The 17231-nt window shown below is 44.7% G+C and overlaps 1 protein-coding gene across 18 annotated transcripts in view; it reads right to left on the bottom strand.

Moving 5' to 3' along the window:
* ebf3a (EBF transcription factor 3a) overlaps positions 1 to 17231 on the bottom strand; it is an 80426-nt gene that overhangs the window by 19123 nt on the left and 44072 nt on the right. For 7 of the 18 annotated variants that reach the window (XM_028964898.1, XM_028964910.1, XM_028964915.1 and 4 more), the window contains exons 7-10: positions 13420 to 13501; positions 9972 to 10113; positions 5267 to 5400; positions 4567 to 4693 (exon numbers count right to left, since the gene is read on the bottom strand). In XM_028964898.1, coding sequence (XP_028820731.1) covers positions 4567 to 4693; positions 5267 to 5400; positions 9972 to 10113; positions 13420 to 13501 — 485 coding nt within the window. The remainder of the gene's footprint in view (positions 1 to 4566; positions 4694 to 5266; positions 5401 to 9971; positions 10114 to 13419; positions 13502 to 17231) is intronic. The other 11 variants (XM_028964903.1, XM_028964907.1, XM_028964906.1 and 8 more) reach the window with 3 other exon arrangements.

The following is a 17231-nucleotide window of genomic DNA, read 5'->3' as shown; positions in this document are numbered from 1 at the left end:
TCCTCCTCCTCCAAAAAAAAAAAAAAAAACCTCCACGCTTCCTCCCTCGTCTTGCCTCGACTCTTCCCCGGCCTGACAAGAGAGGTGAGCGCGTCAGCTCCCCTCCATCTAATTAGGAGACAAAGAGCGGTTGCCACGGTAGCCCTGACACCACTGCCAGCTCCACCGCCACCCCCAACCTCCCTTCTTACTCTCTACCCCCTCCCTCCGAAGCCCCCCAGGCAGGTTGCGGTTGGAAGAGGACCTTCATGACCAGGTCTTAACACTCTTGACAGTAAATAATGGTGCTCAGGCCTGACAGGCAGCCGTAGCCACGGGGGCAGCTCATTGTCTTCTTTATAGGGGAGAGAGGCAGCAGGGCTTGTTCGCCTTGACAACTATTGGATCGCATTCAAACAACTCTGTTTACATACCTCAGCCGGCCGGGGTACTCTGATTACAGCTCGGCTTTTTCTTTTTTTTCCCTTCCTGGCAGTGCTGGATGTGCAGCGGCTCTGTGGTGTGTGTGTGTGTGTGTGTGTGTGTGTGTGTGTGAGTGTAAGTGAGTGAGTGAGGAGTGGCTGTATCTGATAGACCACACATCAGACGGCCACTTGCCACCGCCTTGGGTGGGACACTCTGACTGATGGACAGATTGCTTGTGGAAAAAAGTAGGTTGTTGATCCCGCTGATAGGGTGTTCTCTCCTAAAGCAGTGCTCCTCGATCGTTTGTTCAGGGACATCAAACCTTATTACTAGATTATCACAACATAACGGAATCCTTTCTGCCCGTGAAGAAAATGTGGCATTATGTAAAATTATAGAAGAATCTGATGCATGGGATGAGATCTACTTTAATCTGGGATTAGCAATTGAGGTTGAAGTAAGGAATTGTTTCATGTTTCACTGAACGCACTTTGAGAATCACTGTCCTAAAGCACCAAAATTCACTAACCTCACAGTCTGTTTGCTAAATGTCAGTCTCCTAAAGAAAGTATGATGGACATCATCCAAGATCAACTTGGTACCATTTTTAGCTCACACACATCTGAGGTTAATAGCTTTTAAATGTCAGTAATTAGTCAGTAATGAAACTCGTTTTACTCTCTTTTTTGGTGGGACAGGAAGCCCCTGGACCAAGAGATCTTTAACTCTTCATGTCGCAACAGTTATCGAGTGAAGGAAGGAGATGACCTCTTTGTCCTTTTTTCTGATGATGAATCGTTGTCTCCTGGCCCGTTCATTTTTGCCAGTTTTGGTGCAGCGCAGTCGATACCTTCACCTTGACGAGGAAACTTTGTGATTTATCAGTCCTCGGGCCGATCAGAGGCCCGGATGGGTGCGCTGAGCCCGTGGAGAGGCTTGCAGTCGACTCTTTCAGCAGGTCAAAGTCTGCAGTGGTAGTGAGACCGGTGTCGGGGCGTTATAGACAAATAGCTCTTGTTAGAGGAAACCAAAAAAAAAAAAAAATTGGATAGAGCGACAGAGTGGGGGAGAGGAAGAAAAAATGCTTGACTTGTACTAATAGCAGAAAGGAGCATGGCGGTCGTTGTGAGGCCTGATGATGAAGTACCATGTCAGACTGCAGGTCGGGAAATTAGCAAATAATATCCCCTTCCTTCTGATAAATGTATGACAGCTCTCCATCGGCCATCATTTTTTTTTTTTTTTGAAGCATGTCTGCAATCCCACCAGAGGGAAAGGAAAAGTTTACTGGCGCTCAATTTCCACCTGACGGATTGCCGTCGCGCGTAAATGTACGACTTCGGTATGAGGTGCAGTTCATTTTAAGCAATCCCAGTAAATGGGTGTCACTGATTAGGACAAATCATCCTGGCTGGACTGATAGCGTTGACGACAGGTTTTGTTCGAATTGCCACATTCCCATCCCAATCACACACTTCCAGATGGCCTCCAGCGAGACATAAAAGGCCCTCGACCATCGGTGACCATGCCTAAATAGAAAGCAATAGCTTTGATGCAATTATAGGACCACGCAGAAGCTTATTTATGAATGCCGTAGTAACGGCAGAATGCCGGTCGAGAACCTTTTTGGTGTTAAAGTCCTTATTAAGGGCCACTACAGCTCCAAAAAGACTATTGTTTCCTCACATTTTGAAAAATATCCTTCATTTTTAAGTCCTCCTCTCTGAATCAAACACTGGATCACTGCTAGGCAGTGCCATTAAAAAACGTTTTTTCTGCTATGTTCTTCTTGTTTACCGTTGCAGTCGCAAAGACAGGTGGATGTCAGGAGGAGCAGAAGAAGAGGAGGTGGCAGTGAGAGAGAGAGAGGAGAAGAGCACCAAAACACGTCTGTCAAATCCAATAGAGAGGTTTAAAGGTAACATCTGGAGGGCCTTTTAAAAGTGCCCCATCAGCTGTAAGCGACTTATTAGCGTGAGGAGTATTGGCAAGAGGACAAACACGTCTGTCCCGCTTTGATTTTTTTAGGGCCCTCCTGACAGTCTGTTCCGCCGCCAGACCTGATCAATGGATAGCCGATACAGGTATCAGAATGGCCTTGCACTAACAAAAGACGTGTTGGAAACAAAGGATGCGCAGACGAGTGGGAAAACAAATGCAAGTGCATGGCAATCTTCAAAGGGCACAGAGGCCCAAATAAAGGGTAGTGAACCATTTTTACCTCTTGATTTGAAATGAAGCAGCAGGCACAAGGCTGTTTAAAACTAATGGGACAATCTGGGATTGTTTCTCATGAATGCAAAGTGTTCAGGTTGCCCACATTCAGATGCCGGTGCCAATTTTAGTGGCATTTGCCTTTAAGACAAATGGTTAGCGACAGGCTGGTTAAGTCATTCCCGTTTAATGCTGCTGGCTAATTTTCTTAATCTGAAAGGAATCTGCCGCAACCACAGCTTGTGATACTGGATGATGGGATCAGTGTGACTTTAATGCAGGCTCTTAAAAGCGTTTCCTAAAAATCCTTCAATTAACCTTTAAAAAGAAAACTAATATAAAGAAAATGGCCACTGTGTTTACTTATCTTTGTTGGTAATTGTTAATAAGGCATCTAATCGAGAGAGTAGAGGGTGTGTACCTCCCCATAAAAAAGACTAAACATGCAAGGGTTGGTCGACATGAAAGTCTCAAATGAGCTGTGAAGGGGGCTACACTGTAGGCTGAGGACAGCAAAATTGTTTAAACCAATTTCCTCCAATCTCTTTGTTAAATTGGCAGCTATTAAATAACATTTTCTTGATAAAAAGAGTGCAAAAATAGCTACACATGCTATAAAAACAGTATTTAAAACATTTGTTTTAAAGTGAAAAATAAATTATACCCAAAACCTTTTTGCAATTAGAGGAATCAAGAAAACAAATGAGTTCAAAATACCTCTAAGCATTGACCAAAGACAGTGAATGCAAAAAACGTCTGATATTTAGACTAATTACAACATTATATATGTGATCATTAATACAATGGCTGAATATAAAGGGCCATTAATTATTGAGCATGGAGGTTTTTTTTTTTAAATCCACAAGATGTTAGAGTGTCTGTTAACATTTTCCAGCTCCCCTTGTCTCTCACTTCCTCTATCTTCTTTGACCTCTTAAACTGAAGCGAGGCACAGTAGGGATTTCTGTATTAAGCAAGAGAGTTATATCATTTGCAACCCCCCCTTTTAATTTTCGAGGATAATTAGCCAAGCCCTCAAATCTCCCCCTAGTAATTACATCTCTCCACTGATGAATGGTATCAGACATCAGCCCAAAAAGAAAAAGACAACAGCAAAAAACTCTTAGGGTTAGGGTGTTGGATCTGTGTGGGTGTGCATGTGTGTGTGAGATCTGGCACTTTTATAGGTCTATATAGCAGCCATTAACGTCTTAAGTTATGTGGCGACCTCTGGCTTTGTGCGGTGCACCGCGCTCTGGTTTCATTATCTGGCTGCCTCGTTGTCCTCTGACCCCACCCCTGCTGTGGGGGTTAAATGTGAGGGTGCGGTGTCAGACTGCAAGCTTGGTAGGGCGGTGATAGGAAACAGCTGCCAGAAAAAGAGAGGGGCCCTTCCTCGGAGTAGAATTTTGGGAGGTAGTTTGTTGGGGCGGTGGGGCATTCACATTTTAAAAGGGTGAAAAAAATTCCCGATTATTATCTCATTGTCTGCGTCATTTCGGGATCAGACGGAGGCTTCCGGGTCAGACGATGCGGGGCCCTGGCTATCAACTGGGAGCACAGCGAGATTAGCCTTCACCCCTTTTAAACCAGCGCCAGAGACCTCGACCTGATCCGTACAAAAAAAAACATAATCACACTCGCACCCTCCCACACATACAGGCTGACCCAACATGCCCACACACACTCTCACACACACTAACCTATACATTACCGAATGCAGTACTAGTTTTCATGTTTCTGTAGCTTCACATCAGTGAGACGGATCATGTGATGCATGGTAATGGCTAGAGATTAGCAGGACTCTTGGCACCAGCCCCTTCAGATTCAGCAGAGGATAAGGTTGCATGGAGGGGGGCTTAGGGGCCAGCGGACTGTCTGGATTGGGCAGGTGGTCTGAACACTGAGCACACAAACAGGAAGTAGAAAAAGTGTAAATGAACTCACCAGTGTAGACAAATCGCCCAGGTGCACCTTTGCAGAACTGCTTGGACTTGTAGGAGAGGGTGACCTCCACAACGCCGGGGATGTGTCTGGGTGGGGTCTGCACCCGGATGGCGTGGGGCGTGATCAGCTGCAGAGAAGAAGTCAGCTCTGAATTAGGCCATCGTCCAACAACAGCCCGTAAAACCTCAGCACACTCGTTTACTTCCACTCTCACTTTCGGGAGGTAGGGGGTAGAAAATGTCAGTAAATGGCCCTTGGCTGACCAGAGGGCATGGCTCACTGTAAAATTACCTCCATATGTCTCTTTACACCGCTTTTTTTGTTTTCCCCACCCCTACACAGCATTCTCTTTGGCTTTGTGTAGATATTTCAGCCCATAATTGTTCGATTGTTTTTCAGGACCCTGGCTGTTTCTTGATTAACCCACCAGAGAGACTTCAGAGTTGAATATCAGGACTGTTTAACATGCCTTTTTGTTTATCTAGCACCTTATCTGCTGCTGCTATTAAACTCTAACCAAAACTCACATTGATTTGTCTCTTGCTAGGCCCACGTTGGCAAATGCGTGGCAGAGAGTTTGATCAACTTACTGTGACGTGTGGCCGAGTGCAGAAAACATAGACTTAAGACTTAAGTTAACAAATGTTAGCATGCTAGCGTATTAGTGTGGTGCGGGTCAAAAGGGGAAGGCAGCGCTTACCTCACTCCATACCAGCATTGTCCCAAACACAACCTGCAGGCCATCGAAGAAGTTGTCACCAATGATGATGACCGTGGCCCCACCTGTGGTCCATCCCTCACTTGGGCTGATGGCCTTTATGCACGGGGTAGCTGCTTGTAACAGGACAGACAAAAGCCAAACCTTAGGACCTTGTGTGACATTCATGGTCTTTTTTTTTTGGTTTTTTTTTACTAAAAGCAGCAGGATGACTATGAAGGTAATAAGAGAGATAATGAGTTCAGGCAAGCAACATAACCAATGAACATGGCTGTAAAAATGTGAATTATGAGAAAATAACAAGACAAGAAATAACAGGGGAGGGGGGGATTCTGAATGCATGAAAACAGATTGGTCTGTTTCCCAGTCAATCAAAGGCAGTCCCTTTTGAGATTAATTCCGATTCCATTACATCCATGATATGGCAACACATCAGGACCCCTCCCTTGTAGCCCAGCCACCCTGGCGAAGCTCACCGTGGCAACGAGACTTGGGCCGAGGGCGACGGGACCCCCTGTTAGAGGCACGCAGGGCTCCAGCTTTGATCAGCCCCAGTTTTTACATGCTGTTGACAGACCTCCTTTGGACGCCTTTAAAGGGCCCTTTTTGAACCGCGAGCCCCGTACAAAGGGATCCGATTGGGAAGATGTTTTCAATGTCCTGATCTCGGCCTCCCTCCTCCTTTCTCTCTCACTGTCTCTCTCTCTCTCTCTATTTTCCTCCTTTATTCTGCATCTGCTGTTGACCCCAAGAAGACAATGGAGCCGTGCCTCCACATTTATAGCCACAGAGGTCTCCTGCATTATTCACGCGACACATTTTCATGTTTTTGCAATCTGTAAAAGCTTTTAGCGTAATTGAGATCACTCCATTTAGGGCATCCAATGCCACCACCACAGCACTGGCTTTCTCTCTCTTCTTATTTAATATGTCACATTAGTAATAATAACAATATTCACGATAATATGGAAAGGCTAAATTTCACCTGTCATTTCAGTCTTTCTCTTGATCTCTGGCTCGTTCACATACACACACACACACAGACAGAAAAAGCCAGCCCTAGTTAATCACCATTAGGTATTGTTGTGTAGAACACTCCAGACAAGGCACCTCTCTTTGTTTGCTTTAATGTTGGACTAGCGGAGGTTGTATTTGCTCATTCCGCCTGCATCCCTTCGCAGCCACAGAGGGCCCTGAGCACACACACGTGCACTGGGATCCTGCCCTTAACTAGCGCTGTTGACTCCATGCTAATAAGTTCATACAAAATTTTCATTTCTGAGGCTAGCGGGTGACATTTGCTTTTCTTAATTGCAGGCTGAGCGTTTGAAAAGGGATCAGCTCTCCGAAGGCGGGACACCGCCGGCTCAAAGGGACTGACCTTCATCAGTTCGCCCAATTATGGCAAATAATTCGGCCAAAAAATTACAGTAAACAAATTTACTTTGTGTAGGTGATGGCGGGGAGGAGGGTGTTGACGTGGCTCCGGGTGTGTGTGTGTGTTTGGGGGAGGTGTGAGTCTACGCCACTGAGGGAAGCTCACAGGAGGGGCCAGTTAGCAGCTGTGGCCTGAGAGCAACGCACATTGCCTCGGAATTCGCAATGGCGCCCCCCGCCTCCTCCCTCCTGCCCCGGCCGAGAGAGCCGCCAGCCATCGTCCTGCTGGCCTGGCATTAGCATACATTTTCAATGCACATATAGAAGGGGGAACATGTGTTGAATGGGAAGCGTGGCGAAGCGAATTACACAGACAGCACTGAGCGATCTAATGATATACGTGCCCGATGCGCTGGAGCAGATGATGGCAATTGGAGAGCAGTGGAGAGGTAGAAAGGACGCAATGTGATGAAGGTCGTCATGTTTTTAGAACTTGGGTTTGTTTTCTAAAACAAATCCCAGAAGTGTAAATTTAAGCAAAAAAAAACTATCATTTGTTTTTGGTAATTTTGGCCCATTTAATCGCGGATATGTTTTGGACGAAAAAACTTATTAAAAAAATTTATTAAATTCTCTCAAAAAAAGAAAAATATGCATCTGGATTTTTTGACATTGCATTTATTTATTTTATTCTAAAAGGTCTACTTGTATGTCTCTTGGCCCTTTATCGCTGCATCTCTTGCCACACTTAAGTGAATTGCTGGCTTTGTTTGGCAACCCCTGCTTTTTTGTTTGTGTGTGTCTGCCTCAAGTGGACAGTCAACAATCAGCCAAAAGAGAGCTGGCTGACTCCCGTTACCTAACCGACCCCCCCCCCCCCTTCCCGGCATGCTCCCGTCTCTTCACATGCGTTATTTACCGGCCGCAGCGTAGCACGCCTCTAATCACCGCTCCCGTCCCAAGGCAACGGAGCTTTCGCGCCTCTGCATTTGTCGCCTTCCTCCCCGTCGCCGCGATATTGAGACGCTCAAACAGGTCTCGTCTTGCCTGGTGAAGACTTCCTTTGTTCTGCCTGCTAAAACGTCTCGTAATTGTGCCGGGGATGTCCAGATGGCGGGCAGACTCGGCTGCTGATGGGATTATACCTTTTACCTCCTCTAGGCCCATCTGTTCCCCTAAACTCGCTAAAGCCCCGCAGCCTGGATCCGCTTGTCTTTATTGCATAAACCTAACGGCATTACAGCCACTTGGCATGCAAATCAGTGCAGCCCGCGGGCCTCCAGCGCCGCGCGGAGAGGGGAAGGCTCATGCGGGGTGCCCCAGCTCTGCCGACGACTCGTCGCTAAAAAAAAAAAAAAAAAGAAAAGCGTGCCAGGGAGAAAGTGTGCGAGAGTGTGAGAGCGACAGTGAGAAACGCATGTGTGCGATGAGAAGATGCACACGTGTGTGTGTGTGAGAACCGGAGTGACATTAGCATGCGCTTTGCAGCTGTAAAGGCCTTTTTTTTTTTGCTTTAGTTGTTGTTGTTCGTTTTTTGGAGCCTATAGGCAGAATCAATGACTGTAAATAATCCGAGACGTGTTTTTCTGTGAGGCTTTTGAAAAGTGATGTCTGTGGCCCACGGAGGCCGGCATGAGGAATTACTTTCACTTTCACCGATCACAAGCTGGAGTGAATTTACCGTCCGCGAGCATTAGCCCGTATTAGATGATTAGGTAAGAGGGCTAGGATGGGAGCATGGCTTTCCCACTGTGTTCGGATCTGCAGTTTTTCCATGACCACTTATCACTTTAAAGAATGTGTTGCTAATCTGAAGCACACTGTCTGACTAGCGCAGGAACGGGTTGGGATTACATTTCATGACTGTATATCCTATATATGTGGTCCATTCCCCACATGACGGAGGTGAGAGTGAATTCTTGCACTTTTGAGGCGGTGCTCATTTCTAAACCCAAGTGTCTATAGCAAGAATTAAGCAGCAGGTAGGCCAGTTCTGAAGACAAGATCGGATCATGGGTGTGGAAGGAGGTGTAACCGCAAAATCAAGAGGCTTACCTCGCCTCTTAGCTTCGCTTCTTCCTTAAAGCAGTTCTACTCCCTTTTTTTAATTTTTGAGGTTAGTGGCATAGTGCTGACATGTGATATAAAACCCCCTCCCCAAAAAGATGATATGTATAATGAAGAGAATTTGGCTTTGAAGATGAACGGCTCCAATGGTGGTTGGGATGGGCAGGGCCGAAACCCATGCAGACGCCGTTTTTTTCACACTCCCTCGGGACCAGCAGGGATGGGGGGAAGAGGGCTCAACCCCTTTAAGTGCTCTCCTAATTAAAGCTGGTTGCTAAGCAAAACACACCTACCATCCACTGAGCAGAGAAGCGAGAGAGAGACAAACAATACGTCATGGGCATAATGACTCCAGTGCTTATGGCAAACAGTCAATGATTTTATTTTCATTGGGCTGTTTTGTCATTAATAAAGAAAAAAACTAAAAGATGAAAAAAAAAGAACAAATACGTTTGCTTTCTTTGGGGCTTATACGATGCCTAAGGTTTTTCCTGTTGCATCATTAAACATGACCCTTTATCAGGCTACGGCAGTATGGTAATTAATGGCAAATTAAGACAAAGCAAAACAGAAATGTTCAGTGTTTTTACAATATCTGCCCTGATTCCTTCACCCGAAAAAAATGTATTCTGTTCTGGCAAAACAGAGCAGAAATGAAGGACTTTCGTCAGTTTTTTTTCTTTACTTAATTTCATTATTATTATTACTATTATTATATTTTGTGTTATTTAATATTTTGGCAGAGCTCTGTCTGTTCACGTATGGGATTGCAAAAATGTCCCAGCCCAACACAGATGACCTTTTATCCGTCACCCCTCCATCCAGCCACAAGGAAAAAGAGATGTTTCAGCTGCGAGCTGCAGAGAAGCCTGTTTACAGCGTCCAGGCGCACGTTTATCACATCAAACATCATCATCAAGAAGCACAGCGTTAATAAGAGCTGTTGCAGTCATACAGGAAGTGAGACACAAAAGAGGCAGATAATGACATAAATGGGAAAGCTCTGGAGATGCAGACGTGGAAATAAAGATCTTCTAATCACTTCGCTAAAGAAGGTTCTACTGCAGTGCAGCACCAAGGATGGATCTAAGAAGAGGATCTACGAAGAAGAGACCAAAACAATGGAAAAGTGCAGGGGGGGAGAGGGAAGTTGAAGAAAAGGTAGAGGGGAAAAGGAAAGCAAAGAAAGAGAGAAGGAGGAGAGGGGGGAGCAAATAAAAAAAGCCATGTAAAATGTGCCTACCATTATCCAGATAAGGAGCCGTACCTTCTGAGGGGTCGAGACGGCGGGCTCTTCTGCCATGTTTCGAATTGTTGTGTACGAACATGTTGTCTGAGACGGCCAGCACATGGCCATCCACGTTGACTGTTGTCGATACAACAACCTGCCGGGAGGGGATATGAGCACCACATTTTTATTTTGTCATGACGTTATGATTATTTATGCAAAGGACAGTTTGAACCTGCAACTTTTGTGGTCATCTGGTGTGTTTTGTTGGTTTGACCTAAGGCCTGTGTGCTTTGTACCCCACTAGCCAATCCGTGGAAGAAGGCATGTGAGCCGAAGCTAAGGGCCCAGCAGCTGCAGTCTTGCATAACTTACAGCTTTTAATTTGTTTGACTTTGCCGAGCCTTTTCCTACTCAAGCTTTATTTTTAAACGCTGAGAATCATGCCACCACTCCACACCTTAGGAACAATAAATGAAAAAAAAAACATGTTTCGTTCTGCTCAATGCCGAGTTACAGCTCTGGCCAGATGGTTTATTTTCTCAGGGAGAAGAGAGGGAGATGGGAAAAGTTGAGGAAATATATATATAATATATAATAGTTGGTCTTTCTCACTCACCCTCTCTCTCTATAAGCCCTTCCTCGGCTTTGTGGTACAACTCCCAATGGGTTTTGCATTATTAAGACAATAAATTATATCACACCAATCAGAAAAAGGCTATGTTTTCACACCTTGAGTAGCAAAACAGAAGTGGAGCTGTTAGAACTTCCCCCAGTGTGCTGGCTTTTGGCTCAGGTTGTTAATGGCCAATTCCAGTCTTCAGGAAGGGGGGGTGAAAAAAAGCACATTCCCATCTCTGTTATATAGCGCACAAAAGTGCAATGCGGATCAACAAATTAAGGATTCTACTAATGAAGGCCAGTGCTGGATGAGCTATTATGAGTGGGGGTTGTTGTAGAGGTCGTGGCTGATCTCATTTGTGAGCGTCCGTCTTTTAAAAATGCATTAGCCCTCCTGACGGAGGTTACAAAGTTTAATTTTCATTGCGAAATGATTATCATTTCCGAGTTGGTTTTGGCTATTTTTGGGAGGGGATGGTCCCGCTGTAGAACGGGCCATATGGAACGGAGCCTTGCCTGTCAGGCCACTCTCGAATTGAGCCTAAATAAAGCACATTCAATTTCTTGTTCCAGGAATATAATTAACCTTTAGCGGGATAAGAGGGCTCTCCCGTCCCTTTTATTTCCCTTCGTTCGCAGCCTTTTTTAAAAAGAAAAGAAAAAAAAAAAGACATGGCCAGTTACAAGTGTGCCGACACCTGATAAAGGATGAGAGGGTCACTTAAGTGGGTGAAACAGATACCTGTCACTCAAGGGCTTCCATTTTGGATTACAGCGTTCCTTTTCAAAGGCCCGGTACAATTACAGTTTAATCTACCACTTAAGTGAGCGCATGGAGAGGAGTCACTCATGTGCTCCGTCAGCCATTAGCCAACCCTCTCCAACACCGCCTGCAGCTTCTCTCAGCCTAATAGTCAACCGTTGTCATTGATCTATTGATCTATTGATTAGCTGTTTTATCTCATTAGGAGCAGGCCTGACTGAAGCAGTTGGGAGGGGGGTTGACTGGAGGATTTAGGCTTGGGGGGAGAAAAAATAAATGAGCACGTTCTTCCCTTCTCTCTATTTAGTAAACAATCCCAATTATACAGTTGCATTTAATGTCTGCTAATGAGTTTTTTTTGCATGTGAATGGCGAAAGGGGATTGGGGGCCTGAATGGGGAAGTGGGGAGTAAAGCCCCCACCCCCCAGGTTCATTCGGATGGTGATTGACCCCCGGTATGTCAATGGAATTTGCCTTCGTGTTGTTTTTTTTCCCCTCCTTCTTTCCCTTCTCTGCCTAGCAGAAGTGAAAGGGCTCCATTCTTGTGTTCTGGTTCAGATTCAGGCCAGAGTAAGGATGCAAAAAAGGGGGAAGAAGGCATGTAGGAAAGTGCGACCTTTCCAGAAGGACTGTAGGTTTCACCAAAGAAAAGATTTTTCAGAAATTCTGAACAAACAAAAATCACACAATTTGTCTAAATGAAGTAGGCCTGAGTGTAAGGGAGAATAGACCTAACGCCCAACATCATCGGCATTTATCAGATGCCCATATCCAGAGCGACTTACAATCAGTAGTTATAGGGACAGTCCCCCTGGAGCAACTTAGTATCTTGCTCAGGGACAGAATGATGGTACATGGGATTTAAATCTCGGTCTTCGGCTTCATAGGTGAGTATTAGCCACCAGGATACTACCATACCATTTTTTTTGCTGTTAACAAATGAATCTTAAACATGAACGTTGTTCCCCTTATCACATGAAACTAGAGTACTATAATTGACCCTCCAAGGGGATGAAATACATATATTTTTGTTTTATTTGTTATCAGTGGGCAAAAATAGACAGAGGAGTCTACAGTTGAGCAGCCATCTGCTGATTGGTGAAGGGAAAGCATCGCTCTCTCTGCCCCCCCGGCCCCCCAAACACACACACACACACACACACACATCTCTTCAAGGTGCTGAGGTAGCGCAAGGCACTGAAAATACTGCTGAGGGGGTCTGACATGCTGTTAAGTCCAGTTAAACCAAGGGGTTTGGGGTGCGGGGTGGAAGGAAGGGAGATTAAACCCGGAGAGAGAGAAAGAGTGAGCGAGGCTCTGTCCTCCTCCCCATGGCTGGTGGCTTCATTGTCGGCCACGGGATCAGTGGTGACGGATGCTTCTTTTAGTCACCGCGGAGACAAAGAGGACACCTCCACTCACTTCTGGCCTGACCTTCTGCTCTTGGTGGGCGGATCGATATCTACAATGCCACTCGCAGCTCCGCAGTATGAAAAATGAAAGCGGGAGGCTTTTCAAGGAGCCCCCTGCTCTCGGCTACATCTATATCACTTCTCGGATATATAAATATAGATATACCTCGGCCTGAAGCGAGCTTGGATGACTGCTTTTGGTCAAACGCTAGAACTGCTTGCCAAGGCTACACTACATCGATATAGAAAAAATAAAAAAATCTGTCACAGGCATTGAGGACATGTCTACCCATAAAAGGAGGGCTTTTTTTATTAGCACTTCCATGTTCTGGACTGTTCCAGAGCTTTATCTGACAGAAGTAGCACATTTGGAAGTGAAATTGAGATGATGTTATTCATATGTATGCCGTATGTTTGGTGTCCCTGGGACAGATAATGGTATTTGGATGAACTGAGAGGAAGATTTTCACTATGGGTTTGGGACAAAAAAAGCATTTGGTGGACAGTCAGTGGCCACTATTGACCTGTTTAAATATATCTGCAAAGCAATAATCCCCAGAAGAGCACAGTGCCCTGGGCAGGGATGGCTCTGACTGGCCTGGATTTTACTGCACCAACATTCAGTCTGTGTGTGTGTGTGTGTGTGTGTGTGTCTGCACACAGTACCTGGAATCTGCGCATGTCTCGTGGGTTTCCGGCATTCTTCAAGCAGTTCTGATTACACTTGAGGAAGAATTTCAAAAAGAATCTGAAAAGTGCAAGAGACAGAGAGAGGAAACTCCATGTTAACCCAAATGGAAAAAACACCCACAAATCCACATTATATTGAGAATCGGTCTCCAATAGTAGGCCTGTGCTCAATATTTCAATATGATATCACATATATAAAAGGCTTTTATGTTGACTTTACAAATGTTCTCCAAAATATGGGCTGTAGGATTCATTGCAACACTTGTATTCCCAATCATCATCAAATCTGTACAATATTCACAGAATTTAGGCCATACTGTATATACAATAGAATTTTTTACATAATTTACATTATTTTACAATTGTATATGAAAGTTTCTTCGTAGGTTGCTCATCATAGTCAGAAACAGTTCAATAATTTACAATTATAATATTGATTGTGGTATTTTATCTTATCTATAATATTGTGATGCATGTTATATTATGATGTATTTCCTTAATCCCAGGTTTTAAATGGGAAGGTCTCCAGCTCCACAAACAACATGAGTGATAATCACAGTGTTTATTTTTTTCATCACCCCCCCCACACACACACACACACACACACACACACCCTCACACACACTCTCTTCCCAGCGGACAGGTCTGGGCTTGTCACCTGGCCCTCTCCGAAGTGCACGGATGGCGCCGCCACTCCAGCACCCATCTGCCGTCAACATCCAGTAAGTCACTTGATATTCCGCCCACCTCTTCCTACAAACAACCACCTAGCAATTAAAGCTTAACGTGCTCAATAGTGGGGCAAATTAGACGCACCTGCGGCCAGACCTCATTTAAGGAGCATGAAGAGAAGGACCTAACAAGGTGGGAGCATGCCACAAAGTTATAGTCCTGTCAGGCAATTAGGCCTCCCCACTACTGGGACATCCGTGCAGGGCAATTATGGCGCAAATTACAACCTGGCTAATCTTCAGAACAAATGTCAGGTCGTCGAAGAGCAGTGGTAGAAGGCACCCGGAGCTCCCCGCTACTGACAACTTTCTTCAGACAAGTGGGGTACTTCTTGCTCTACTCTCGCTCCCCGAGTCACGTAAAAGCCTCATTATGGACAGGCATGAAGTAGCACCGCTGCCATATCTGGGGAGATTTAGGGGAGAAGAGGAACTGGGAGGAAGATGCTTAGCTGACTTCTTTCAACTTACACACACAGACACCGTATTGCCACCTGGAAATTTCTTTTACAGTTTAGGAATATGGAATGTCATACCTGAGGTTAGTTACACAATATCAGTTTCCTCCACAAGCCTAATGTGACGGTCTGATAATATGTTATGAAATTCTGTATTGTTTTAGCTTAGAAAGTACAAATACATAGGGAGTATGTAAATGGAAGGCTTCTTTTTTTTACTCTTTGTCTGCTATTCTGTACCTTTTTTTTCCCTTTGAAGCTACTCACTCTGGGTCTCCAAAGGGACAGCAGCACAATAAATCAAAAACGTGAAATGGCATCAGTAACCCTGAAACCCCTCTGCTGCTCCAACGGTCATTCATACACATTCACCCCTGTGCTCCTGGCAGACAAGGGGAGAAGAGAAAGTGAGGGAGGGAGGAAAATGGAGAGAGCTGCCATGTCAGAAAATCTTTGGCGACCTGCATCAATGAAAATTAGTTTTTATATTTTATTTTATTATTTATATATGTTTTTTTCATGATGTCTGGATGCACATGGCATAGGAAGGATACAAAATGGCCATCCCTTGTTGTTAGCGTGTTACGTTTAAGTGTGTACAGTACATTTGTGGCCAGGGCCCGTCCGCCTGTCATCAGAATGACCATTATGTGCACTAATTCTCTGACCTGAGCTTTATTTCCCTGAAGAGTCATAATCTATCACAGCAGGTAGCAGAGTAAATAAGACAATATTTCAAGCCTGAATTACTTTCCCTGCCCACACACACACACTCTCTCTTTAATAAAGCCACAATATCTCAAATACTCAGAGACCTAAGGACAAGAATATGTCAAACAGCAATAGTGCTCATTTGCTTTGGCCGTCTGCTTGCAGTGCAATTTGTTTTTTACTGACAATTAACAATGAAACTATCTGTGTGTGTGTATATATATATATATATATACATACATATATATATATATAGAGAGAGAGAGAGAGAAAGAGTTTGCATTCATTTAAAAATCATTATTTCGCCCCAGCATTACTTTTCATGATAATTCTGACCTCCGTCCTGAGCTTCCTTAAGTGACCTCCTCATTAACAGTCCAGCCCACTCTCCATGTTTATCTTGTCCCTATTTACTTTCTTTATGAAAGTTGATTAACTGAAAGGAGCGACCCAGCTATCTGATCATTTCAATTGTCGTGTTCAGTACCCTGCAATATTCCGCATATTAGAAACAGTTTAAATTCTGCACTGGCTTTTGTGCAAATTGGTCCTTTGTGAGCCCCAGCAAGCAATTACCCACCAAACAGCTCTCTCTCCCTCTCTCATTTCATGTATTTTTTTTTATTTAAAAAGCTCTAGAACTTTTGCGCTGTTGTTTTTGAATGATCAGAGACAAAAAGAGACACTTAAACTCATCATAAGTTAACGGAGTATCAAGGAGATTATGACGTAGCCAATGGTGGCCAAGGGAAGAGGCGAAGAAGAGGCAAAAAAAAGGAAAAATTAAGTGCAATTATGTTTGATTAAAGCGATCTTTCTCCATAATCAGACGTTCTGACAGGGCACAGGGCTCTTGTGACTGCCAGTATACCGAAAGGTGTTGAGCAATATTAGAGGCCAATAAAGGGGATATTAGCATAGCTAATTACAGCAGCATAAAAAAAATTCGGGGGAAAGGGGCCTCTGTGTATTGTAATGTGCGAAATAATTGGACGAGGCAGTGATCAATTAAACAAGAAGCGAATTCGGTTTGTCAGATGGAGGGAGTGATGTAAAAAAAAATTCAAACGAGCTGTGCAGACATGTGTAATTTTTCCTGCCACCCCCTTCCTCCACCCTCCCCGACTCCACACTCAAGTACTGGAGGCACTACCGCACTTTTATCTCCGATTGCAACTTACCCCCGTCGACAAATCACTGATAAAATGATCTCGCTGGCCGGGGCTCTGGGTAATTAATACAACTTGTCCTTTCACACCGCGCTCGCTCGGCTCTCCCTTTACCACCTAACCACTGTCACTAATCACGTAATAAAGATTTCTACCCCTCTGGTCAAAGGGAGGGAGGGTGGAAAAAAAAAAATAGTAGATTGTCTCTTTGGAAATGCAAGGGCCTTGACGGGTTTTTAAAGCAACCCAGGCTTCCGAGCAGCGGTAATTGAGCAGAATGAAAGCAGCGGGAGGAAACTTTTAGCGGTGGCAGGCCCATAATGCCCCTCTTCTTATCTTAACTCATAAGATCGTTGGATCATTTTTCTGCCCAGATTCAAAGGGTTTTCTCTCGCTCACTAATCCCATTTTATTCGTCAAAAAGAAAAGAGGTAACGTAAGACAAACAAACCGGCCGACGAGAGGGGATCCTGGTAATTCATTCCGTCTTCTGTCAAAAGCTGAGCGGTGGGGACAACCGAGGCCACGGGTACTTCAGAGCAGGTATCCGAATACGGTGTGTAGCGTAATGAGATACTGGCGAGGCCCATTACATGAGCTGGGCTAAAAGTCCCGTTTAGCATCGACTACATGAAAAAAGACGGATTTTTCCTACCCTGTACAACGCAAAATGTCTATAATGTGTCATTCAAGGCTTATTATATTAGTCATATAGATGT

The sequence above is a fragment of the Denticeps clupeoides genome, chromosome 2 (genome assembly GCF_900700375.1).
Source record: "Denticeps clupeoides chromosome 2, fDenClu1.1, whole genome shotgun sequence".
NCBI lineage: Eukaryota > Metazoa > Chordata > Actinopteri > Clupeiformes > Denticipitidae > Denticeps > Denticeps clupeoides.
This window is presented reverse-complemented; position numbering and strand designations above follow the sequence as displayed.